The 27911-nt window shown below is 35.2% G+C and overlaps 1 protein-coding gene across 1 annotated transcript in view; it reads right to left on the bottom strand.

Annotated features, from left to right (window-relative positions):
• Positions 1–27911, bottom strand: part of porb (P450 (cytochrome) oxidoreductase b) — a 35671-nt gene that overhangs the window by 4240 nt on the left and 3520 nt on the right. Inside the window, exons 2-12 of the mRNA XM_058745097.1 lie at positions 26452–26644; positions 10736–10784; positions 10323–10451; positions 10098–10247; positions 8559–8683; positions 6136–6225; positions 5850–5948; positions 4216–4332; positions 2687–2805; positions 2432–2613; positions 866–1015 (exon numbers count right to left, since the gene is read on the bottom strand). Coding sequence (XP_058601080.1) covers positions 866–1015; positions 2432–2613; positions 2687–2805; positions 4216–4332; positions 5850–5948; positions 6136–6225; positions 8559–8683; positions 10098–10247; positions 10323–10451; positions 10736–10784; positions 26452–26627 — 1386 coding nt within the window. The 5' untranslated portion in view covers positions 26628–26644. The remainder of the gene's footprint in view (positions 1–865; positions 1016–2431; positions 2614–2686; positions 2806–4215; positions 4333–5849; positions 5949–6135; positions 6226–8558; positions 8684–10097; positions 10248–10322; positions 10452–10735; positions 10785–26451; positions 26645–27911) is intronic.

The raw sequence follows: 27911 nt of genomic DNA, 5'->3' as shown, positions 1-27911 counted from the left end.
TTATTTGCACTCTTTGTACAGTGTACGGCTGAAATGATTAGTCAACGTTATCGACAAGTAGTCATTTGATCTCATATGATCTAATATAAGAGCCTGCAGTAATGCGGTTTGACCAGTGTGGCGCTGTAGTGCAAGACTGTTATCCATCCTCCCGGATGTAATTCAAGAGAAGACACAGCGCTTCAGAGCGAACCCAGCCGAACCTGAAGCTGCTGAGCGGCGTTTGGATGAATATGTAAATATATGCTGCACGCTGTCCTCGCAATAACAAAATAAACAACAAAAACTGACAGCGGTGAGAAAGCAGCAGTTAAGAAAGCATCTGATTACAGTGATGTGATGTTTGCACGAGCTCCAGTGAAGTCTAGTCACGTCACATTTATTTATATAGTACTTTATGCAATAGATAGCCTTAAAACAAGCAGCTTTACAGTATTAAACATGAAAAACCAGAGTCAGTGTCGCTTTCGGTTAGAATTACGACTGGATTTTCTGTTATACAGCAGCTCTTCAGTGTGGAGATAGCTAATGATAAAATCTTTTGGTAACACTTTACAATAGGTAACACTTGTTAACTATTAACTACGACTTCTCCCTCAATAAATTCTTAATTTGCTGCTTATTAATAGTTAGTGCGGTAGTTGTTAAGTTTAGGTGTTGGGTAGGATTAGAGATGTAGAATAAGGTCATGCAGAATAAGGCATTAATATGTGCTTAATTAGCACTAATACATGGCTAATATTCTAGTAATATGCATGCTAACAGGTCTTACCGTTAAATAAAGCTGAAGATAGCTAGAGAAATATTATCATTTGTAGAAAACAAACACATTCCATCTTAAACATTAAAGTAAACCGTCTCTGACCTTTGAGGAGGATGCGATGGAGTAGTAGCGGGCCTGCAGTCGAGGCAGGAGCTCACAGAGGTGATCGATGGGTGGCCGCAGAGACGGCAAATCCTCCAGAATAGCCAAAATATTCCTACACGAGTCCAGCACCCAGCTCTGGTACAACGCCTGAGAGACACCGCGTCAGACAGAAGTTCAGTCAAACTCACACGCTCACACATTACTACGGTCCCATTCACACAGAAACAGGACTACGCAAATCTTTCATAAAACATTTTTTTTTACACTATACAATATTTACATGGAATGAAGTTGCATTGAAAGATAAAAACTTTTGTGATAATGAAGCTTTGGCTGCCATTTTAAACATCAAATATCCTTTAAAAAAAAAAGAAACTACAATTTTTATCCACAAATTATGACTTCTATAATATACAAAATAGATTTGCCTTTCATGCCAGAGAATATTTACTGATTAAAATATAATCTATTATGAACAGGGGAATAATAAACATAAATATCAAATTAAGTGCAATAATTAGCGCTCCATAATGCTCACACCACCCTGTTTTGGGTAAAAATAGGAAAAATAACACTTCTCTCTAAAAACATTTGAAGTAAATATATTTTAAAAATATACTTTTTGCATAGATTTGAATAATATGAATATATTAATTGTGACAGATTTTTTAGTTTTTTGTTTGTTTGTTTAATATGAAATATGAGCATGCAAGAAAAACTTTTTGCATACAATATATTCATATTATTCAAATCTATGCAAAAAGTTTTTCTTCAGTGTACAGGAGTTGTTTTTTTTCTTCAGTGGATACATAAGATGCTCATATTTCATATTAAACAAAAAAAAAAATCTGTCAATTAATATATTCATATTATTCAAATCTATTATTCATAATAATAGATTTTATAATAACGCCTCAGACTTTTCTAATGATTTTATATTTATAGTAGCTTGTACTGTACAGTGTTATGTAAATGATTGTTGTTATTATTTAGCACTACAATTAATTTATGTTTATTAAATATTTAATTGAAACAGTTTTATTACAATAGTAATATTTCAAATTTTGTTTAATATTTCTATGCAACAATCATCATAATTATCATTAGTGATGCTGATATATAACATTTCTGCCCAAACTGTGCAGCCCTAAAACAAGCACAACAAACCTGGCATTCTTCATAATGCTTTGTTTCTTTGTTTTAAAAATCACATTTTAATACTTTCTCCGCATGCAGCACCAAATCGGTTTATTGACGGTTATTTGTCAGGTCATGTTGCACCGCATCCAGTGTTCTGCCTCCTCAAGGAGTTTTAGTAATGTAAAAATATACCTCGCTGTCATGTCATGCCTTGTTATATTTGTCTTTTAATAAAAATCTAACATTTTATGCCCTTAATGTTGTGGCAGTTTTTTCCCACGGTATCAAAAATCGATCATTTTCAAGGCACCAATGCTGTGACAATAAAAAATAATCTACTCTCTACTGCTGTCATTATATCACAGTATGTTCCAGCAGTTTGTATTAATAAATGTCTTGATCTCTGCAGTGTGGTGATCTTACTTTGCCCTCAGGCGAGGAGGAGGCCATCTTCCTCATGTTCTCCTGATCTTTGGGCTCGGTGGCGTACTGCGCCAGCTCATAAAGCACGTTTGTGCGCGGAGAATTGGTGATGTCCAGATAGTGCGTCAGAGCGGTGCGGTACGTGGTGGGACAGGGGAACGGATGCTTCTTATTGGACTCCTCTGAAAGGAAACACGCATATATTTCAGCTGCACAGCTTCAGTAATCATGACAGCTGGACAGACACGGACATACCGTCGAGGTTGTTGAGCGAGATGACCGCGTCGAGGTCCACACCGAGGAGATCACCGATCCTGGTGACTATGACGCTGTCATTGATGGGATACACAGCCACATGGTCCCCTGATTCATACCTACACACACATTCCAACATCAGCGATAAGTACGCATGTAAGGAAATAAAACTGATATTTTGTATTCAACATTTTGAATGCAGTTCACATCAAGTGAACGGTCATCCTGGTTACCCATCTCTTCAAAAATCAATAAAGATACCAAAGGTCCATTTAAATGGACAACTACTGTATTTGCATATTTATACTTTTGGTCACACTTTATTTTGAGGACCATTTCTCACTATTAACTGTGACTTTTGCCTCAATAAAATCCTAATTAGCTGCTTATTAATAGTTAGTAAGGTAGTTTAGGTGTTGAGTTCTAAATTTTGTAGAATAAGGCGTTACTATGTGCTTTATACGTATTAATAAACAGCCAATATGCTAGTAATACGCATGCTAATAAGCAACTAGTTAATAGTGAGAATTGGTTCTTGCAATAAAGTGTTGCCATATTTATTTTTATAATGCATTCATTAAGGTTCTCTGATTGTCTTATATTACACATTGCAATGATTCATGTCCATTTATATCCACATTGATCCTCACGTATTATAAATTCTTGGCAACTGACGCATAATGTTGTTAAAACATACAGTAAGGTCAACTTAACTATTCATGGTTACACATTTAAAGGGTCACTCTGAAACATTTTAGATGTTAAAGGGACAGTTCACCCAAAAAATAGAAATTCTGGGGAACATTCCTCAAAATACCGTCATTAGAAAACTAGTAAAGAAAAAAAAAAAGAAAAAATAGTATTTTGTTTCAAACTAATACAGGTTTGAAACAACATGATGGTGAGTAAATGATGACAATCTTCATTTTTGGGTGAACTGTCCCTTTAAGTGGGACGCTAGATGGCGCTATAGGGTCATTTTCATTGTGCAGAAGCATAAACACAACTGTGCAAGAAAGTGTGATCCCAAATTATGAACTGAATTAACGTTCAATAAAAATAAGCACCTTTTTTCAATGCAAAATAGTGAAATAAAAACAGTTCGCATCACTGGATATTACTTTTGGCTGTTTAACATTTTTAAGTGCAAAACAGGGTAACACTTTATTTTATAGTAATACCAATACGTTACGCATAATTACACGCATCAATCCCTTATCCTAACCTAACCATACAGTACATACATGTAGTTCATTATTTTTCTGTACTTATATAATTACACTGTAACAAGGACACTAAAATAAAGTGCATAACACGTTATGTACTATTATAATAACAATACATTATGCATAATTACATGAAAGTAACCCTAAGCCAAACCCTATTCCTAACCCTAACCATAAAGTAAGTACATGGAGTTATCCAATAACAACACCGAGAGCATGAATATCAGATATCAGAGGGAGTATCTGGTGATTTCTAACTGTTCTCAGTGTGTGTGTGCTGGCTACAGTCCTGATGTGCGTTACCTGATTTTGGAGCCTGTGATGTCCAGCTCCAGGTGCATCAGGTGTCTGTCTCCGGCCTGATTGAGCTTGCGGTTCACAGTGACCGGAGCCAGGAAAGGGTTCTTTGAATCGAAGGGCCTGTGAGAACAGACAATGAACTACAGACAGTAAACCATGAAGTCTCTACCAGGGCAGAGTTTAACCAGGGCTCAGAGCAAAAGATGCCACCACACGTGACAAAAACTGACCCCAGACATTTACAAACCTGATCGCAAGAACTGGACATTTTTCTCTTTTATCTGTTATCTAAGATTATCATATTCTAATAATCACACCTGCAATACAGATTGTGTCAAAGCAGATGAGCAGGAAAATAACAGAATCAGTTTCACCGGCTCGAGTCAGTTCATGATGAATCGTATTTAATCGAATAATCCTCTGCGTTATTTGCCCGCCGGTCATTATCCTGAAAACATTTCATTTCGCTTTGTCTTGCTTTAGTAATTCAGTACTTGTCAGAAGTTTGGAAACATTGATTTTTAAATGTTTTGAATGAAGTCTCTTCTGCTTTTATTTCATCCAAAATACAGAGAAAACGGTACAATTTAAAATACATGTTTTCTACGTGAATCTCTGTTAAACTGTAATGTATTCTGTGATGCGCAGCTGTATTTTCAGCATCATTACTGCAGTCTTCAGCGTCACATGATCTCCAGAAATCATTTGCTGATATTCTGCTCAATTATTATTGGTGCCCAGTTCTTAATAATGGCTCTTATTATTATCAAACTTAAATACAGTTTTTGCTCTTTAATATTTTGTGGAAACTTTATTCAGGATTCTTTGATTAATAGAAACGCAAGAAAACAGTATTAATTTGAAATATAAATTTTTGTAACATTATACATGTTTTACTGCCACCTTCAGCAATTTAATGCATATTTGCCGAATAAAAGCATTCATTTCCATTTAAAATAAATAAATAAATAAAAAACATTTGACTGGTAGTATATCACAGTTTCTGCATAAATATTGTGCAGCACAGCTGTTTTCAACATTGGTAATAATCAGAAATGTTTCTTGAGCAGAAAATCAGAATATTAGAATGATTTCTGAAGATCATGTGACTCTGAAGACTGCAGTAAATATTCACATAGAAAACACTTATTTCAAATTGTAATAATATTTCATAGTATTAGTGCTTTTACTGTATTTTGGATCAAATAAATTCAGCCTTGGTGAGCAGAAGAGACTTCACTCAAAACAAAATAAATAAATAAATTCGCAATGTTTCCAAACTTTTAGTAAGTATACTGAATATTCACGGTCTCATATGCAAGTAATTTATATTTAACAGCCATAACGGAAGAACACGTGTTTACTTTGATGGATTAATTCAATGTCATGTGGTTGTAAAATAAATAGCACGCACTCATAAAAGCGAACCTGGCCATCTAGGGGTAAATATGGTCCCTTAATAAAAACAGATCCGAACTGTATCACAGTAAATATTATACGCAGATAAAGTATCTTAAACAAACATTACGTCTCCGCCCGATGCAGCTGAAGTGTTCATTCTGTCATCATGGCTCACGAGAGACAGAGGTTTGTAAATGTGACAGTCTTCAGACGGTCTGAGAAAGTGCTTTACTCACGGCTTCTGGTTCTCGAAGCTCTTGAGGCGACCCAGCTCTCCAGTGTAGATCTTATTCATGTTCAGATCGCTGTGTACCTTCAGCTCATACTGACGGATGCTGAGAGACACAGAGAGAGACAACAAACTCATGTGTTCAAGAGTTTTCTGACAGTCTATCCTTCAGTTAGTCTGAGAAGGCCTGTAAGAGGTTTTAATGAGCAGAGCAGGGCATGTTCTCCGCTCCGGTCACTGTGACCCGCTAAACAAAGGAGGAACGAGCTGAAGAGACGACTGAGCATTCAGACCTGGACTCTTCTCCCGTCGCTTCGACTCCAAAGTGTTCACACACAGCCGGCCAGAACTGCTCCCTCCACGACACAAAGTCCTCCTCGAGACTGAGAGAGAAACAAGCACAGAAGATCATTACATTACATTACAAACACTCCTCCACATCAAGAACCGGCTCGACACAGTCCCACAATTCATCATGTTGCAATTTGAACGTAAACAACAATGGCTCTCATTCACTCTGAACAGGTACACACACACACACACATTTGCTCTTAACCTTGTGAATGCATTATAAGTAAGAGATGAGATCATGTGAAAAGCTCGACAGGCTTATCTTTATAGTATGGCTGTGCGACAAACTACATATCGAGATCACAATAAAATTTATGTTGATAACGATGATAAGCTCTGGACATTTTTACTCTATATGGAAGAATCTAACAGACGGTCACACAGCAGAGATAATCGTAACATCAGCCAGTCGGTGCGTGCGGTTAATGAGTTTTCATGTCAACCCGTCAAAATAAAGGTTTAGTGTAACTTGAAGAAACCATGACAAATATATGATATACTACATGCACTTTTCAAAATAATAACAGTAAGGAAAACCAAGAATGTATCCACTTTTAATTTATACAGTTCTGCTGTGCAGCATATTATTTGACAAAAAAATAAAATAAATAAAAAAGCAACGTTTTGTTATATATTACGTTTTAATTTCATTGCATTTTAAAAGACTGATTAATCTTTATAGGTTAAGATTTATTAATTCAGTTTACTAGACACAATGTTTGATTATAAATTTGTATTAAATCATAAAACACAGAATCCAGGAAAAAAAAAAAATAGAATTAAATTAAAGGGTAACTTACAGACACATGGAAAGTATTTCCTTCCCCATTAAATGTAAACAAGTGTTGTGATTAGGGGTGGGCGATATGGCAAAAATATAATATCACGATATTTTTAAGAAAAATCACGATTCACGGTTTTATCACGATTCTTTGTCATGTTGGTTTTACTATTTTGCAAGTTGTCTGAGCATTACAGCCAAACTAATTTCCCTATTATAAAGACAAAACCTTTCAAGATAACAAAAATATTTAAAAAGAATGGCGGATATTTAGGCCAAAGTGGGCGAAGATAAAAATCTTTGTCATTATTTTATCTTTGTTATTAAAAAATGAGAAAAAAGATACACATTACAAATACACATACTATACAAATAAAACAGTGTTTTATTTTCAGGTACAATAGGTGTATTTAGCAGGAGCATTCAATAAATTGAATCAACAAATATAAAAATAAAACACTATATAGATTGATTCCTATTAAATCAACTGTATTAACGTTTTTCAGTCAAGAGTAGTGAGTGATTTTTCTCTTTGTGTTTTATTAACATTGAAGGAATAATTAACCCCAAAATAAAAAGTGTTTTATATTTATACCATCATTTACTCACTCAAAAGTTTCTTTAAACCTGAATGAGTTTCTTCTGCTGAACATAAATGCTATTTTGAGGAACGTGGAAAACCAAACAGTTGCTGGTCCACAGTGACTTATTCCATAGTATTTTTTTTTCCTTCTATCAAAAGTCAATGTGGACCAGATACTATTTGGTTACCCACATTCTTCAAAATATCTTCTTTTGTGTTCAGCACAAGAAAGAAATTAATACAGGTTTGGGACAACATGCGAGTTAGTAAATAATGACAGAAATTAAATTTTAAGGTGAACTATCCCTTTAATGACAGTCGGCAGCATGTTCAGTACTGCTGCCCCTTTAAGACATGCACGCGTCTAATATACAGAGGCACGCATCCGTTTCTCTCAGCTGTTTACTTACTCATTTTAGACATAAGCAACGGAGTCTATACATAAACCTTGTGTGTTTTGACAGTATTAGTGCACAAGATAACTTAGTTCAGTAATCAGGCGCTTTTTGACAGGCTTTAGCACGCGCGCTTCGGGTGTAAGGGCTCAGAAAAAGCGCGCGTCAGACCGACGCGTGAATAAAACATTTAACCGGCAAGACTTTAAAGCAGATCCGAATAATGTACAGTATATTGAAAAAATATATAAAAAATATATATCAAAAATCGTCATATCGCACACCCCTAGTTGTGATGCATGTAAATGTCAAGATCAAATTTTATGTAAAGCGATATTGTGATAATATTTTAAGCTCTATCGCCAAACTTTCTAGTTTGAATGTTTGGTTTCTCCCTTGAATTTCAAAATACTTCTCAACTTCAAAATAACAAGAAATGTCACGTTTGGAATAAAATGTAGCGGGAAAGAAGGAAGACGTTTGTAGAAGTAAAACATTATCAGAGTATTTTCAATTTGGGAAACATAAAAATACTTCAAAAATGTGAGCACAGCACCAGCAGAAACACTAGATGTGGTCAGACACATTATAATCAGTGTCACTCACTTTCCGTCATCGTCTCCCATCCCCAGATCAAAGATCCGCTGCGCTCCCAGCTCAGACAGCCTCTTGTCCACATACTTCCCCATGGCGTTATAGTGCTCATACGTCTTATTTCCCAGTGCAAACACCTTAAAAATAAGTTTTAGAAATTACATATACAAATAAATAAATATGAATTGTTCTATATCTATACCTTATATTTCCTATATTCACCTGTTATTAAGATCACAAGTGGTCAGCACTAAATAAATACAAGTGTAAATGTGGTCCACGACTTTTTAAATTGAAACCAGATATAAAATAAATGTTATCTGAAATAAATGTAATATAATATAATATAATAATAAATTATAATACTTAAAAAATAAATAAGAAAAAATAGTATATTATATTATATTATATATATATATATATATATATATATATATATACACACACATACATACATGCATATATATATTTTTTTTTTTTGGCCAAGAAAACATTCTCATTTGTATTTAGTTTAATTTGATGTGCTAAAATAACCAAAATTGAAACAGTAAATGAATAAAAACTACACATAAAAAAAAAAAAATACAACATGACAAATGACAAAACACAAAATTACAACAATTTTATCTAACATTAAAAGAAAAGATAATGCAAATTATAAAAATAAAAACTAATTCAAAATATTAATAAAAACTATAATAAATCTCAATTATACTAAAATAATACATTTCCTGACAATAAATATTTATTTTTAATTATTGTTTTAACTAAAGACACATTTAAGATGCATTTAAATTCATGATATGTGAACGACCATTTCAATGCTATGGTGTTATATTTACTTTTTAATAGTTTTAGCTTGACAGAGCAAACACTGTTGCTACATGAACAAAAGTTCAGGTTTTGTATTCAACATAAAAATGACAGCATGTGTGTTAGGAATGATCTGAAGGTGAGTAAATACTGAAAGAATGTTAATTCCGGGTGCACTACTCCTTTAAATCCACATGCATTAGTCACTCAGTCATATCTGTAGTGAGCACTTCTGCTGAACCCGTGAGCTCTCTGCTCTTTAAACCACTGATTCTGCTGAGTCACTCAACTTTGCACAATGTCAGTTTAGCATACGCTGAGAAAGCTGTCCGACACTTGGCTTGTGGAAGTATGACACAGCATTCCCCAGATTCACTTCTGCTCTGCTGCACTGTGTCATGGGTCTTGTTTGCTCAAGCGTACGCCGGAAAGCACCTAACGTATTAGAAACACATTGTTCCTGGAGTATTTGGTGAAGTCTTAAACCTCACAAAGTGCTTTGACAACTGCTTAAATGAAAAGTCCCTGAGCACACACTTAAAGGAACAGTTCACCCAAAAATGCAAATTTGGACTCTCATTCTGACGGCACCCATTCACTGCAGAGCATCCATTGCTGAGACACTGATGCAGTGACACATTTCTCCAAATCTGATGAAGAAACAAACTGAGAGCAAGCACATTTTCAGGGAACTTCACCCTTACTATAATCACGTAACTGCTGTGATGAGGAACTCACTGTATATTTAACTCCACTGAAGTCGGCATCGCCCTCCTGTAACCAGTCGTAGAAGTCCTGAGCGTTATCGGTCGGGTCTCCCTCTCCATACGTGGCCATGCAGAAGATCGCTATCGAGTTCTCAATCTCAGTCAGACGGGAGAGCTCGCTCTGCAAATACAAGCGTGTGTAAACAAACACACATGCGAGAGGAATGAAGAGTTTTCATCCTATCGCATGTATTACCAAGTCATATTCCTCTGGATCCGCTGCCATTCCCTTCATGCCGTAGCGATGAGCATCTTTTGCGAGTCTGTTGGCAAACTCTTCAGCCGTGCCCGTCTGTGAGCCGTAAAACACCACGATGTTCTTGCCCTGGAGGGAAATATTAAAGTCATTACTTTATGTACACAAATGACTAACCCACAAGATTCAGTCAGTTAATTTGCATTCAACCAAGGAAACTGTAAAAACAATAAAATTTTGGCTTACTTTGAAAAACTAAACACAGAGACGATCAGTTACAGTTACATTTTTCTTTTATTCAGACAATTCAGTTACAATATTTTACCATTTAACTGGCTAAAAAAGATTTGGTTTTGTTTGATCATTTCTACATCTCAACTTCTACTGGAGAAGAGGAGGTAAAAATCTCTTACCGTTTTCTTCATTTTGTCAATAAAACTGGTTTCTCTGGTTGTTTGAGGCCTGCAAAACACAGATTAACAGAGGTCATACATCAAAAAGGGTTACTGATAATTACACTATAAATGATCATGTAAACACAAAAAAACCTGACTTCTGAAATCAGTGTGAAACTGCATCTGTAGCTCTTCTCAATAGATCAGCTTCATGTTGTCGCCAGTGAAACCAAAAGCACATTCATGTTGGATTTATTGTCATTTACACCTGAGTTTAAACGGAGGAGACTTAAGGAGAACCATTATGCACCTTTTTTGCAGTATCTAACATAAGCCTCAGGTGTCCCCAGAATGTGTCTGTGAAGTTTCAGCTCAAAACACCCCACAGATCATGTATTATATCATTTTGAAAATGCCTATTTTGAGTGAAAGCAGAAACATGCTGTTTTTGTGCATGTCTCTTTAAATGCAAATGAGCTGCTGCTCCCCGCCCCCTTTTCCGGAATAGAGCTGTGCCTTTACAGCTCAGTCCATGATTTTAATACGATTAAGACAATACTCTGATTAAGAGTCTACCATGTAAACAGAGATTTCTGATTCCCTTAATCCGGCTAAAGTCATACTCGAAGTAAACACAAATCGAATTAAGACATGTGGAGTATTCCTATTTTAGTTGCATTATCGAGGTGCAGTACAGACATGCACACACCTTAATCAAACTATTACCGTCGTGTAGGACTTTTCACCACAGGATACACTCACTATTACCAAACCATTAACTACAACTTTTGCCTCAGTAAACTCCTAATTTGCTGCTTATTAACAGTTAGTGCGGTAGTTGTTAAGTTTAGGTATTGGGTAGGATTATGGATGTAGAATATGGTCATGTGCTTTATAAGCACTTCTAAACAGCAAACATGTTAACAATAGGCATGCTAATAAGCAACTAGTTAATAGTGAAAATTGGTCCTGAAACTAAAGTGTTACCAAAGTTTGCAATTCTTCACTTTCATCTGAAACATTTTTACATCCATGTTTACATTAACTCTCTCTCACACACACACACACACACAGACTTTAAAACACAATTGTTCAAGAGTTCAAGAGAGTTCAGTGAATAGAAAAAGCGTGAGAGACTTTTCACTGTGTAAAAACTCTGGGCTCACGGCCAACTATTGCACAAGGATGTGAATAGTGTGATTTAATGAGTGAAAACTGCTGCTGAACTCAGTTGTTAATAGGAAACACCAGTGTTTTAAGGATGCTAAATATAAGAGAATGATTATTAGACTTTCATTAATGCTGAAAGAAAACCATCAGCACTTTTGGCAATCAAATACAATGTGTTTTACATTTATATATATATATATATATATATATATATATAGAGCAATGATGTTGTGTTATACAATCAAAGCTTGTTTTATAATAAAAATAGTTCTTTCAACCAAGCTGCTTTTGAAAAATGTAGTAATTATGGTTTTTATTGTGTACTTGAACAAATTGTGCCTGTGTGGAGACCAAACAGACACACAAACATTGCAAAACAAGATTTCCCATGTTAGCTTCATTGCTCATTCTTTCTCAATCTTGCGGGAGCACATTCTGCACGTCTGTCTCTTCTGACTCACTCAGTTCATGAATGATGATGTGAACCATCTGAAAGATCATATTCAGACATACAAAATCATCCAGGACCAGGACTGAGAACCAGAGGACTACTTCAGCAATCACTCACCTATCGATGGCGACCAGCCGGTCCTCCGGTAAGGAGAACACGCAGCCCATGATCATAAGAAACACGTCCAAGGATGAGGACGCCAAGACAGACCCGTCACAGCAGAGACGAACCGTTAACTACAGAGCACACCCGGAAAAACAAGCCACCGCCGATTGTATGAGAAAGAGTCGATTCCAGAGGAAAGCAGAGGCTGTTAGAGCGTCCCTCTTCCATCAGGAACCGTCTGCAGACGACTATCGAGACGCTGAAGCATCATGTCAATTAACCTACGCTCTCAAACACGTGTACCGGCAACATCTGGACGCCACACACAGGACTCCCACGCGTCAAGCACGCCAAACACTCACGTAAACAAACAGAAAACTTGAGAAAGGTCCTTCACCCTCTCATGATCCCAGAGAAAAAACACAACAGTCCTTTAGCAACAGTTTCTTAAGACAGCGACGGTGAATGACTGAGGTCTGGCCCCTCCCTCCGGAGAACAGGGTCGCCGTGGCAACCACATCTATCATAAAAGGATCCTCCTGTGACAGGCCAGGCAACGCGAGCAGCGAGACAAATTGGAAATGGTTTCCACATAAATGGGAAGGGAGAGAGAAAATAGGCTGAACATAATGGAGGGCTTGTGCTGCGCCTCAACTTTCCACCTCTGGCACAGCTCAGAGAAAGACTTGGCTGGCCTCGCCAAATACCAACTCCACTGACATGAGGATTTGAAAAGATATATATACTTTCATAAGAACAACTTTAAGTAACATAACAGAGAGAGAGAGCGAGAGGATGTACTTTGTCATTTCTAACAGTCCAACTCTTGAGACAAAAGCACAACTTTCTTTGTGTGACTGTGACATAACTCCTCTCTTCTTTAAAGGAATAGTTCAGCCAAAAATTTTAATTAGCTAAAATGTGTTCACCCTCAGGACATCTAAGATGTAGATGAGATCGTTTCTTCATCAGGTTTGGAGAAATGTGTCTCTGCATCAGTGTCTCAGCAATGGATGCTCTGCAGTGAATGGGTGCCGTCAGAATGAGAGTCTGATAAAAACATCACAATAATCCACACCACTCCAGTCCATCAGTTAACATCTGGAGAAGACAAAAGCTGTGTGTTTGTAAGAAACAAACCCAGAATTAAAATGTTTTAAATAAAATACAAGTCCACAATCACATACAAGTGAAAACGTGTTCTGGTGTAAATCAGGAGAGAAATCTGCACTGTTTACAAGCCAAAACAGCTCTAAACAAATATGTGGCTGGATTTTGATGTGAGGGACAACAGGAGATGCACTTTTTCACTGGAGGATGCGTTATTATGGATTATCAAACGTCTTAATTCTGGATTTGTTTCAGTTTTTGTCTTCTCCAGATGTTAACTGATGGACTGGAGTGGTGTGGATTATTGTGATGTTTTTATCAGACTCTCATTCTGACGGCACCCATTCACTGCAGAGCATCCATTGCTGAGACACTGATGCAGAGACACATTTCTCCAAACCTGATGAAGAAACAAACTCATCCTGATCTCGGATGACATGAGAGTGAGTAAAGTTTCAGCTAATTTTCATTTTTGGATGAACTAATCCGTTAAAGCTGAAGGGTGAGGACAGATCTTTCATTCCGTATTGTGACATGCAACAGATCAAAAATAAATAAAAAAGCAGGGCGGGGTGTATCCATCGGTTGTTGGTTGGATTTTGAGATGTGGGCGTTGCACTTAAAACATAAAACATGACATTTTGCTTAAAACATTGCTCATTTAAAAAAGAGAAACAAATATGAATGAATTGTTCACAGTAAGATCAAGAAAACATATTTATTAAAAAGGACAGGGTGAATTTACATTTCAAACCGACTTTAATAGATTCAATAGAATCGAAGTCATAGTCGATTAAACAAAATGTCGAACAGCACTTTAACAGCTGAACGCATGCTTCCCTTTCTTCAAAAAAAAATTGAAAGAGGTCTTCTGTGCATTTTATTTAATGAATGGTCAGCTATTCTTTACAGACACAGAGCCAAATTAAATTTCTGCTTTCGTCACTAATTATAAGACAATATCTGTGAAGCGGTTGTTTTTTAACATTAGGGGCTGGACTGATGAGTGCGGATATCTGGAAGACAATAACAAGCCATAATCAGCTTGATTTACAGGCTCATTACACATTTCACATGTATATGTGGTGAGCTAGGGACAAAAGCACAATCGTTTAGATTTAGAAAGATTCATTATGTCAGTAAAAGTCGTTAAGTAATGATTCAACAGATGTTTTTTTAATTAAAGGAATTTAAGACAAATACACTACAAGATTTTTCAACACTCAAAAGCTTGTTAAAAAATTAGGCATCATACACTTATTGTATTTTCAGACACATATTTCATGATTTGAAGGAGATGTCCTGTATATATATGCACAATACTTTAGAGACTGACCACCTTTATATTCAAGAAATGCAAGAATATAAACAATACATCACATTAAAAAGCAGTCACGTTCAAATTAAGCTTAATTAACTGAAACTGGTGACCTTCCATTGAAAATAATGCAGGCGGAAATCTGATTATGCTACTAATCATAGGCTGGATATGACGACACACTGAATGTAATAAAGGTCTATTAGTTTGCATTTAAACTCTTAAAGACTTAATGCACATATCTATCCATGCCCGTGACTGAATACAATGCTCAATGCTGCAAAAAACAGTGTACATAGAAATCTCTGAAAGCAGCGGCCTACCAGACGAAAAAGGGAAATTGACTTACTGCGTTTATAAAACAATTTGTGATATTCACAGTATTCACTTATTCTACATCATCAGCAAAGATATTAAAATAAGTCACCGTATACCATCCCTACAATACATACACCATTGCATAAAGTTGCATAAGGCAGTGTATTTTTGACGAGAAGAGGCAATCGCTCCAGCAGACTGGGCTTATGCTTATCCTTCTGTCAGTGCAATAATATCCATGACAAGTCTGCAGATCAGCCTGAATCAGCCAAACAGGCAGAAATAAATAAATAAATACATTACAGTTTGTGTTAACAAATAAATGCCACAAAAATATGCAATTTACGTTATTGTTGCAGTTATAATTGGAAAAAACAAACATCAAAATTAGCGTTAATGCAGTCGATTCATTTTTCCAGTTTAACGGCGTTAAAAATATTTAAGGATTCATCTATATTTAATTTGGAATTTAGTGTTTGATAACTTTATTCAATTTCTGTATATTTCCTACTTGCTGAAGGGCACAGGTATCTAAATATGACATTTATTATAATGGGTTTGTGTGAAGATTGTTTTAAGTTCACTTAAATTAGAAGTTGTTATTTTTTAAAATCTAATAAATGTTAAAATTGATAGCTCGCAATTATACTGTAATGTTAGTATAGTCGATATTTATGGTTAAATATTAGGGGAAAAAAGAATAATTTCCTAGAGATATTAGTAGTATTGGTATCAGTGATACTCGCCGTCAGTCATAAAAAAAGATGCCATTTAACAAATATTAAAATATACTGTATTTATGTTGTTTCTACATTAATTTGAAGATTGAATGTGAAAGTATTGCAATATAAAAGTATATGTAAAAACGTTAATGTTAGGTGGGATTAATCAAGATTAATCGTGAAGGAAATTGTGCGTTTATCACACAATTCTGAATGTTTTGACTTTTTTTCTCTGATTTCTGAGATTCTTTTTTTATTATGTCATGTTTTTAAAATTTATTTTTGGTAAAAACTCTAAAACTGTATTTGGCTTAACTCTTCAAAAGAGCTAACTGAATAAAAAAAAGGTTCTCATTGATAGTGTAATGGTGTTCCATATTGGCTTTAACCTGCACAGTGTTTAACATCAAACAGAGCTTGAATTCACTGCACGTCTGCAGCAACACGACTGGACACAAGACGCATGATGACCAGTGGTGTTTGGCATCGACATGGTCTCGTAGACTTTGATACACACACAAGTGAGGACCACACCGCAAATCTGTCATTTAGGACAAGACTGAACTTCTTATTATAGAAATAAGTCTGTTCACTTGGCAGCAGTCTCGCCACGGGCAGCTTTTTTCTATTCATGCACAGAAGTACAGCTTCTACCTACTTCAGTCAGGAAAAAAACAAATGACTGAAATCACCCAGGCATTTTTATCTTGTGGGGGGCAAAATGACGTTGAATAGTAAATAGTAAAATAAATTAATGTGTGGAAAAATCCTCTCCGTTCTCCGCGGTGCCTCTCCTAGCAACAAATTGCAGCTATTTCAATGCTTTTTTTGGGCGTTAAATAATGGCGCGCAAACGTTAGTAAAATGCGTTGCGTGATTCATTTGAATACTCTCCTCCCATAACTTTTGCGTTTGAAAGGGCAACTCCTACAAATGCATATTCAATAAGGTCAGGCGCAAAAATAACTGTGTCCACGCCTTTTCAGCGCTAATTCGTCATTGTGCGTCTTTAGTAAATCCTGACAGTACTATTTTAATGCCAAAAGACGGTTTGCGCTGGCGCAAGCTTAACAGCTTGCATCTGGCCCTTACGGTTGTTTAAGTGAAGATATTACACTGTAATAAAGATAATAAATAATAATAGTAATAATAAATACTTTCATAAAGGAATTGGGTTGCAATTACTCAAAAGACATAAAAATGTTCATTCGCCTCTAATGGACTATTTTACAGATGTCCTTACTAATGTTTCTGGACCTGGGAACATTTCAGTTACATTGCTGTCTATGCAGGGTCAGAAAGCTCTCGGATTTAATCAAAAATATATTCATTTGTGTTCCGAAGATGAACGAAGGTCTTACAGGTTTGGAACGACATGAGGATGAGTAATTAATGACAGAATTTTCATTTTTGGGTGAACTAACCCTTTAAAGTATTAGTTAGCCCAGAAAAGAACATTTGCCATTGATTTACTCTCTCTCTCTGGCCATGCAAGTAGCAGCTGATGTTCCTTCTTCAGTAGAACAAAAGATCATTTTTAGCTGAACTCATGGTCCTTGGTGATTCATAAAATGCAGCTCAACGGGTGCCATCGCTTTGAGAGTCAAAAAACATAAACAAGCAACACAAAATTAATACCCATGGTGGCACAGAAATCTTGAGCTCCAGACTCTGGTTTTCCTGGTCATAATGTTATAATGTGCTGTCTGTATCTGCTTTTTGACTTACAAATTGGTGGCACCTGTTGACTTGAAGTTTATGAATCATCAAGGAACACGACTTCAGTTAAAAATCATCTTTAGTGTTCTACTAAAGAAAGAAAGTAGCTTACATCTTGGTTGGCTGAAGGGTGAGTAAACGTCAACCTGAAGAACCAGAAATAAAGTTGATCCCACAGGAAAAGTGTCTGAAGTACTGAGTCAGCTCTTCAGGATACGTGACACTTCAGGTCAGTGGTTACTCTTCTTAATGGCTGATAGGGTTGATTTTGAGTGATTTCGGTTGTGTTGTTATACATACAGACGTTTTAGGGTGATGCATAGTATTGTGTGGCTGTGCTGATTAGATTCCATGTTAAATCACGATTCACTAAAAATGAAAATGCTGTCTAGTCCTCATTTACACTTTTGCAGAAGACCAAAGAATTACTACAATTATAAAGGATATATTCAAAACCTTGAACTACAGCCTGAATGACATCTGAATGGCAGGAGAGATTGTTGGATAACCAAACCGTTTTGGTTTGAACTGGCTTCCATAGTATAGAAAAAAATACTATGAAAAATCGATGCAACCTGAAACTGTTCAGTAATCAACAATCTCACCTTCCATTCAGATGTCATTCAAGATCTAATTGCAGGTTTTGAGTATAGGCTATCAATTATAATGTAGTTATTGTATGGGATAGAATGGTTTGGAGTAGACGCTGGAGATTTATCACTTCGTCTCCTCTCCATTAGTGACAATTCAACAGTTGCCATGTTCTTCTGCTCAGAGAAGACTGAAGTTGCACTTTGGGTAACATAGTTAACGATTTCCCCATATTGGCGCATGCATTTGTCATGCTTTTTGGACTAACTTACACCTTGGATCTAAGTTCCCCAAAAGAGTTGGACAATACATATTCAATTTCTGTATATTTCCTACTTGGTGAAGGGCACAGGTATCTAAATATGACATTTATTATAATGGGTTTGTGTGAAGATTGTTTTACAATACATTTGACTTTACCCGGAAAGTCTTGATGGGTCTGGAGGACGCAGAGCGTTGAGTCTTAAAAATGGACTTTTGTCAGTAGAGTTTCCTCAGTGTTTTAACAAAGGTACTCCTTTATTTGACATTTCATTTAAACTTTCACTTCTGTCATTTTTAGTGAATTGTGTATTTTTTTTTTTTTTTACAATATTTGTCTAGTATTTAATTTGCAGAACATTTTCTCAGTTGATTTTCTGGAATGGTATACATTCCATATACAGTACCATGTTCATTCACTCAAAGAAAAAATACATTACTCTATTTTGAAATCTTTCTCGTATATTCTATTCTTGTATAACTTTTATATTTCTAAAGTTAGATGTGAATTTTGGAAGTGTTCCTATTTTAGGGGAGTTTACAGCTGAGTGATATCCAGATTAGGGGCGTGCGATATGACGATTTTTGATCGTGGACGATAAAAATGTCTCCACGATCTGCTTTTGAAGAAATATGGTAGTATCGTGCTACAGCGCACATTCTATCAGCTGCGGTTCTTATTCCTCCGTCTCAATATACTGTACATTATTCGGATCTGCTTTAAAGTCTTGCCGGTTAAATGTTTTATTCACGCGTCGGTCTGACGCGCGCTTTTTCTGAGCCCGTACACCCGAAGCGCGCGTGCTAAAGCCTGTCAAAAAGCGCCTGATTACTGAACTAAGTTATCTTGTGCACTAATACTGTCAAAACACACAAGGTTTATGTATAGACTCCGTTGCTTATGTCTAAAATGAGCAAGTAAACAGCTGAGAGAAACGGATGCGTGTCTCTGTATATTAGACGCGTGCATGTCTTAAAGGGGCAGCAGTACTGAACATGCAGCCGACTGTCATTAAAGGGATAGTTCACCTTAAAATTTAATTTCTGTTATTATTTACTAACTCGCATGTTGTCCCAAACCTGTATTAATTTCTTTCTTGTGCTGAACACAAAAGAAGATATTTTGAAGAATGTGGGTAACCAAATAGTATCTGGTCCACATTGACTTTTGATAGAAGGAAAAAAAAAAATACTATGGAATAAGTCACTGTGGACCAGCAACTGTTTGGTTTTCCACGTTCCTCAAAATAGCATTTATGTTTAGCAGAAGAAACTCATTCAGGTTTAAAGAAACTTTTGAGTGAGTAAATGATGGTATAAATATAAAACACTTTTTATTTTGGGGTTAATTATTCCTTCAATGTTAATAAAACACAAAGAGAAAAATCACTCACTACTCTTGACTGAAAAACGTTAATACAGTTGATTTAATAGGAATCAATCTATATAGTGTTTTATTTTTATATTTGTTGATTCAATTTATTGAATGCTCCTGCTAAATACACCTATTGTACCTGAAAATAAAACACTGTTTTATTTGTATAGTATGTGTATTTGTAATGTGTATCTTTTTTCTCATTTTTTAATAACAAAGATAAAATAATGACAAAGATTTTTATCTTCGCCCACTTTGGCCTAAATATCCGCCATTCTTTTTAAATATTTTTGTTATCTTGAATGGTTTTGTCTTTATAATAGGGAAATTAGTTTGGCTGTAATGCTCAGACAACTTGCAAAATTGTAAAACCAACATGACAAAGAATCGTGATAAAATCGTGAATCGTGATTTTTCTTAAAAATATCGTGATATTATATTTTTGCCATATCGCCCACCCCTAATCCAGATATTCATATTGTCCACTTCTAAAAGTGACAGTTACTATCAGCTCATTTTTCAAGGACCTTGCACTGTTTTGGAGAATGTATTTCCATTTGATGTTGAACAATTTAATGTTGATGTTTTGTTAATGATTTGTGGTTGCTTAATAAAAGAGTAACTTGCATTTAAATTGTCTGTGTTAACCCGTTTTTGTTTTTTATTTTATTTCAGAATGAGTATAGTTGGTGTATAGTTATTTATTAAAACTATAATGTTTTTACGAAGGTAAACTTAATTGTAATGTAACAAAAAAAAAATGAAGTCATCTTTAATTTTAATTGGTTCTGTGAACCCAAAAACTCTATGTAAAATTAACTTGATCAATACTGTTATAGTAACTTGTAAGATTTAAGTTAGTATCAGTTAAAATGACTTAGTAACATTTACTTTAAAAAAAATTATGTTTCTTTTGAGTTAATATAACTTAAAAATTTTCAACAATTTTTTTTAAGTTATATTAACTTATCCGGTTTTACAGTGTACATGCCTTCTAATTTTGCATCATGCAAATACAAACACTTCCCTACACATAACTTCCTTATTCTGATCATTTAAGAAGGCAGCTGCATGATTAATCATTGAAGGATCTTGATTCAAACAACCATTTGTTCATAAATAACAGCAATTCAGCTATTTTTATGTAATCTCTGACAAGCAGAGTCACAAAATTGAAAGGTTTGAAGTGCAAAATTCAAAACGCTGGCAATCCCACTGACCCGAAATGGTCTTTGCTACCATACAGAATGTTGTATGTTATAAATAATCGCAGAAGTACCGGAAACAAGCTTGTAGTTTCGATTTAAACACATTTGTGCCGTGCATTTGTGCTACTTTTGCTTTGGCACATTTAATGTAAAAAACAAGACAGTGGACAGTGACAGCGAAAACGTGTGAAAAAACAAGTGTGAAAAGAAAAGCAGACACTGAAAACAGACCACAAATAAAGTCAAGTGTTGTTTATGCACGCAGACTAAGACGGTCTGTAAAACTGATAACATCAAGTACAATTTCAGTGCATCGAACAGCAACTTTAACTGCAATTATCCAGAACATTCAGTGCTGGAAACAGAAGTTACTTCTCTCATTGAACATGCTAGACAACACAGGTACAGCTTGATCTCCATAAGTAAGAATAGGGGTGGGCGATATGACCAAAATCTTATATCACGATATGACTAATTTTATATCACGATAACTAATACAAGCCTAAAAATAGACAAAAAAAAAAACCTCAAGCTCAATGAAAATAAATAAACAGTCAGTGATGAAATAAGTATAAGAAACTAATTGCAAGCAATAGGACAAAAAACTACAATAAATAAGAAACGCTACATACATTGTGTAAATTAATTAGTCTTCACTGTGTTAATTATATCTATCTCTATCTATGATAGATATAATTAACACGTGTATTATGTATAGATTCTATACATATATATATATAAATATATCATTATTTCTTCTTATTAAAGTTACAAAAGTGATTTAGTCAAGAGCAGTGAGAGATTTTCTGGCAATGTGCTATGATTAATATGAATGGCAGACAGAAGGAATATTGGACAGCTTCCCCTTTAAGACCGAAGTCAGGATCCAATATACTGTTACATATGCGTTTTCTCTTTTAGCTGTTTCCTCTCTCTTAAGACCTAAATCGCTGTCTTTATGAGGATACTTGCCAAGACAGGGATTCTGAAGCATATAAGTGTGTTTATGTAATCGTTCAAAGTCAATAAAGCGGCAAAAAATTTAAAAAGCGCGGTCCTCTCACACAGAGACTGAGACGGCGCACGCATATAGCTCTGTTGTTTGTGTTTCAACGGCTTAAAATCGGTTGTTTTAAAACTGCAGTGCTTAAAAACGCATGTCCATGCTACAGATGTAGTCCCTCGTTTAGGAACGAGCTCCTCGTTTTGTTCTGGTTCTGTCTCCGCTTCACGCCCCGTGGTGGTGTGTAAAGATCTCAGTCATCCAAATGATTAAAAAGTATTACCGTAAACAATGTATTTTGCGAAATAAAAGATAGAACATAATATGAAACGATAGACTTTTTATTTCGTCCACCCGATATCGTCATATCGCACAGCCCTAAGTAAGAACAATGACAATGTTAATGCTGAATTGCTGATTGATCAAAAATTGAATTTGCAGTTAGGGAAAGTAAAAGGAGGAGATATAATGTGGAGATTAGGAAGTAGGAACAGTTGCATGAAGGACATATGAACTATGAATATCAGTTATTATAAATGGAGCACTCTTTGCAGCCATTACCTACTTTATAAAAAAATTAATAAAAACCCAACTAGACAGATGTGTATTTTTATTTGGTGCATGTTCCTAGTAGCCACTGAGCTATAATAATACACACAGATCTAGCCTATGTATATTATTAAAATTGCACAATGTATGCCCAGCTTAAAAAATGTGAATATTTAAGTTGTGACAAAAACAATAATTTAAATAATAATAATAATAATAATAATAATAGCTGGGTTGTTTTTTTAATCCACTTTTTAATTAAAGCAATCACCCTTAATTCAATTTTGACGGAGGGGAAAACTCTACTGTATTTGTAAATTAAATTAATCTCCAATTCTTCTTCTATAGTTTCAGGTTTATCCATAGTTATTCAAACGCTAGAAAAATATAGCTGGTTTTCCAAGTAAAAACCGCCAAATAACATTTACAGTTATGTAATGTTAACAGTTATGTATAGTTATGATACATAATACGTAAAGGGGGATATATGTCTCTCTGCATCAGCTAAATTATTTTTTTATTCCTAGTGAATAGGTGTTAGGCTAAATCTCCCACCGGGTGACACTACTCCAATAACACACCATGCAAAATACCCAAAATAATAATATGTTTAAAATATTGCCAAAAAACAATACAATCAGAGAAGGACTTTAACTGCAAGCAACACGAGCATACGCAAAACAAAGGGAACAATAACAATAACAAGAATGTTTCTTTCTTTTCCCGAGGTTTGTTATTATTAATAATTTTTATAAACATGCTTTTTTTTAACAATAACGTATATCTTCAGCATACATTGTCTATGATCAAAAAAGGTAAGAAGATAGCCTATTTTTTCAGTTGACTTAAAATTTCCTTTGCTTGAGAAAACATAAAATATCTATTTTATATCTATTAACATATTTGGCAGCGACAGTGTATTTTTCCGCTTGGGCGAGCGCTTCGTGGACAGCGTACCTCGTGCATTAAATCATCCGCAGGCCAGCAAACCAATGAGAACGCGCTACAATCCTGACGAGTCACAGCGATAGAGCGGAGACGAGAAAGCTGCGGAGAAGCAACCGTAACTGACGTAGATTTACAGAAAATTACTGCCGTTTGGCAAATAAATCATTTTACGTACTTATTCCTAACTCTTTAAGTTACATTTCAAATGACAAGGGATCAACTTATAATCATGTTTATATTATTTTATCCCGTGAACTTATTCTCTCAAATGGCCTGGGTATGCAGAGCATTCGCAGCTTATACGTGTCCCTGGAGCACAAAAGCAGTCATAAGCAGCAGGTATATTTGTAGCAATAGCCAACAATACATTGTATGGGTCAAAATTATAAATTTTTATTTTATGCCAAAAATCATTAGGATATTAAGTAAAGATCATGTTCCATGAAGATATTTAGTGAATTTTCTACTGTAAATATATCAAAACTTCATTTTTGATTAGTAATATGCATTGCTAAGAACTTCATTTGGACAACTTTAAAGGAGATTTTCTCAATATTTTGATTTTTTTGCACCCTCAGATTCCAGATTTTCATATAGTTGTATCTCAGCCAAATATTGTCTGATCCAAACAAACCATACATCAATTTATTCAGCTTTCAGATGATGTAGAAATCCCAATTTTGAAAAATTGACACTTATGACTGGTATTGTGGTCCAGGGTCACATATGGACGGAACACCGTTTCGTGGACCTGGCAACCCTGGGCAATACTTTCCAGGATTAAATTAACAAAATAACCGACGTGGGAAAATCAGGTTGGTTAAAGGTTCTGCATTTTGGTTTTGATTACTTTTCAATTAATTGTCCAGCCCTAATGAATAGGCTTTTTATTTATTTTTTATTTTTTAAAGATCCCTGTCGTTCTCTGATGCTGCACTTTAACGTAAAATGGCTATGCAAACAGACAATATTCACTTAATGACCTTACATTATTGTAGAAATAAAAGTATTAGAATAGACCATTTATCATTATAAAAGTATTAAAATCACACGGTATGTTTACGCATGTTTAAGTACACGTGGAAACCAGAAAATCAGATTAAAATCAAATTCACACACATCTGTAATGTTTTCACGATCTTCTCCTCCAGTGAGAAGTGATGTCTAGTCTACCTACTACTACCTTATAACGGTGTTTAATATATATTTTGAATTGCATACAGTCTTTTTTCCCATAGGTGGTGACACACAGAAATGCTTTGCAGAAACACAAAGGTCTGAATTAAACATATTTTAAGATTCACAGGTATTTATGGCTATAGCACAATATGCCATTCATATCATAGCACTTGCATATCATTACTCTTTTGTTGATTTTGATTGCTTCCATTGCCCTCATTTGTAAGTCGCTTTGGATAAAAGCGTCAGCTAAATGTAAATTTAGACATTTATGGAATTTATTTTTCTAATCCTATTCTAACTCTTGCTGTGTGTGTCTGAAGCCAGGTGACGTATAATGCGAGAGAAATAAATGAAACAAACGTATCCTTCAACCACGATGACGCTCTACAGTTTATCTCACTAACAGCTCAGGAGTGACTGTAATGTCTGGCATTGAGTAAGACCTTTGCCAATGACATTATTCAAGGCTAAGCAAGCAATAAACATTCCCTGCACCTCCAGCGCCAGCAGAATCAGCTCCGGCCCAAGAAAACACAAACCGTTTCCAGGAGGACTGAAGCGTGTAACCAGGAAGACTGCAATGATTCTGACCTTACAATGTCAATTTCATTTCTACTCAGCTGTGAAATACTTCTATAATTATACTCTTATTTCTCAAGAAATGATATTTTGAATCAAGAAAATGAAGCCTACTTAAAGCCTTTTTTTTTTTCAGAAAAAAATAAACATTTCTTCTAAACTTCTCATAAATGTAACACCAATTTACCAGGACTGCAAAACTATTGAGCGTCCCAAAAACAGAAGATACTTATATTCAAACAGGAGATATTCGTGTTTCATCTCACTTTGGATCAATCGCATTTATTTCAAGGTGGGCAAAAAACTAAAAACTTTCTATTATTATTATTGTGAGAGTGACAGAAATTAAAAATTATAATAAAAACATTATACTGTATGAACACAATGTCTTTACAGCATAAATTATTTGGCATAACAACACATACTATCATGCTAACACTACATAATTTATATGTGACCCTGGACCACAAAAGCAGTGTTAAGTCGCTGGGGTATATTTGTAGCAATAGCCAAAAATACACTGTATGGGTCAAAATTATAAATTTTTATTTTATGCCAAAAATCATTAGGATATTAAGTAAAGATATTTCCTACCGTAAATATATCAAAACTTCATTTTTGATTAGTAATATGCATTGCTAAGAATTTAATTTGGACAACTTTAAAGGCGATTTTCTCAATATTTTGATTTTTTTGCACCCTCAGATTCCTGATATTCAAATAGTTGTATCTCAGCCAAATATTGTCCGATCCTAACAAACCATACATCAATGGGAAGCTTATTTATTCAGCTTTCAGATGATGTGTAAATCCCAATTTTGAAAAAATGACACTTAAGACTGGTTTTGTGGTCCAGGGTCACATATTTAAATTCTCATTGCAGTCGATTTACACACACACAAAAAAAAAATTCTAATAATAAACTGCATTACCTTTATAAAAATATTATAAAAAATTAAATCTTTCAATTTTGGGGTGAAATATGACCCAGCAATTTCTGGACAGTTTGATTCACACCGATGACAAAAAAAGCTAAAAAGTGAATATGTTTCCAGTTTTACATTCTAACGTTCTCCTCCTCCTCATTTACGAGAAACGATACAGGAGCGGCTCGGAGGTACTTACATAGACTCTATTTTTTTGAACTCCGGGATGGGCTCGGTTTTTTTGCGGAAAATCAGCCAGTAGATGAGCAGGCCAGCGATGAGCGAGAAGAGTAAGACGTCCAGGTTACTGAAGAAGGGCTCGTCCTCATCCATCAGCTCCGACTGCGCGGCGGGATCGGCCTGTGTGTCTGCCATCGTTACGAGGAGCGCCGCTGCAGAATTAGCAGATAACATCATGTGTCATTTCAGCAAACATAGTAGCATATAAATCGATAATTATAATTAGTATAACGAAAGAGCGCTAGTCATTTGAAGCGCGACACACAGAGCATTTATTAGCTCGGATCAAAGTTCAAACGGCAGCGCAGAGCAAGCTCGAAGCAGATGAAATCTTTTCCTTCTACCTTTTCAATCTACAAATAGCCATCATTTACCATGGATTTACTGTAGTAACACTAACTGCACTGCATTGTGTCAGAAATGTGGGATATTCATACCAAATGTTATTTATTATTAGTGGTTCAACGGATCACAAATCTCACGGTTCGGATCACATTACAAAAGAAAAATATTTCAATTTAACTAGCTTTCCATTTCGAAGTACTCCTTCAACACCACAGCAAATACTACTAGATTAACTAATACAGCTTAAACATGAGAAGTGAACAGCCAGTAAAAATATGAACAAATACACAAATTACAAGCTTAGATAAATACAACAGAATATGTTACAAATAAAATAAGGTCGATAGTATTCAAATACAGAAAGGTAATCATTAGGGAAAAATAACACTGCATAGTGTTCACTGTATAAATTAAATATAGATCTTTGTCAAATCTGTTTTGTTGTTTGATTAGCATTAATGACAGCAGCAGGTGTTTATAGGGCGCTGTCCCTTTAAGACCTGATGCATGGATCCAATATAATGATAAACATACGATTTATTTCTGAGCTGTTTTCATTCACTTGAGACATAACTGACTGCGTTTACCTGAATGACAGGGTATTATTTTCGACCTCACGTTGTGTCAATCATGTTCACACACTGCCTCTGAAACTTTCGTCCATCATAAAATAAATTCGGATCAGGTTCGGTTTTCTGCGTTTTTGCATCCGTAACAAGGAAAGAATGACGAATACAAAAGGACCTTAAGTCCAAAATTTTCGTATGTGTTTGTTCGGGGGTTTTTTCCCATCAAAATGCTTGCAACTGATGCGAAAATGCAGAAAATCGAACCCGATCTGAATTTTTTATGACGGACGAAATTTTCGGAGGCAGTGTGTCAACGTGATTGACACAACGTGACACAATCGTATTTATTTTTTAACGTGCGAAAATTTTCGGACCTTAAATGTTTTTAGACTACCGTTTTTCATACAGAAACCTAGAAAGCATATAGTTGTATTTTTACCATGGTATTGAGGTGCTATATGTATGGTTTTAACTGTGGTTATCATCATGATCTAAATGTATGCTA

The sequence above is a fragment of the Onychostoma macrolepis genome, chromosome 15 (assembly GCF_012432095.1).
Source record: "Onychostoma macrolepis isolate SWU-2019 chromosome 15, ASM1243209v1, whole genome shotgun sequence".
NCBI classification, from domain to species: Eukaryota; Metazoa; Chordata; class Actinopteri; order Cypriniformes; family Cyprinidae; genus Onychostoma; species Onychostoma macrolepis.
The sequence above is the reverse complement of the archived record's forward strand: the minus strand, read 5'-3'. Positions and strand labels throughout refer to the sequence as shown.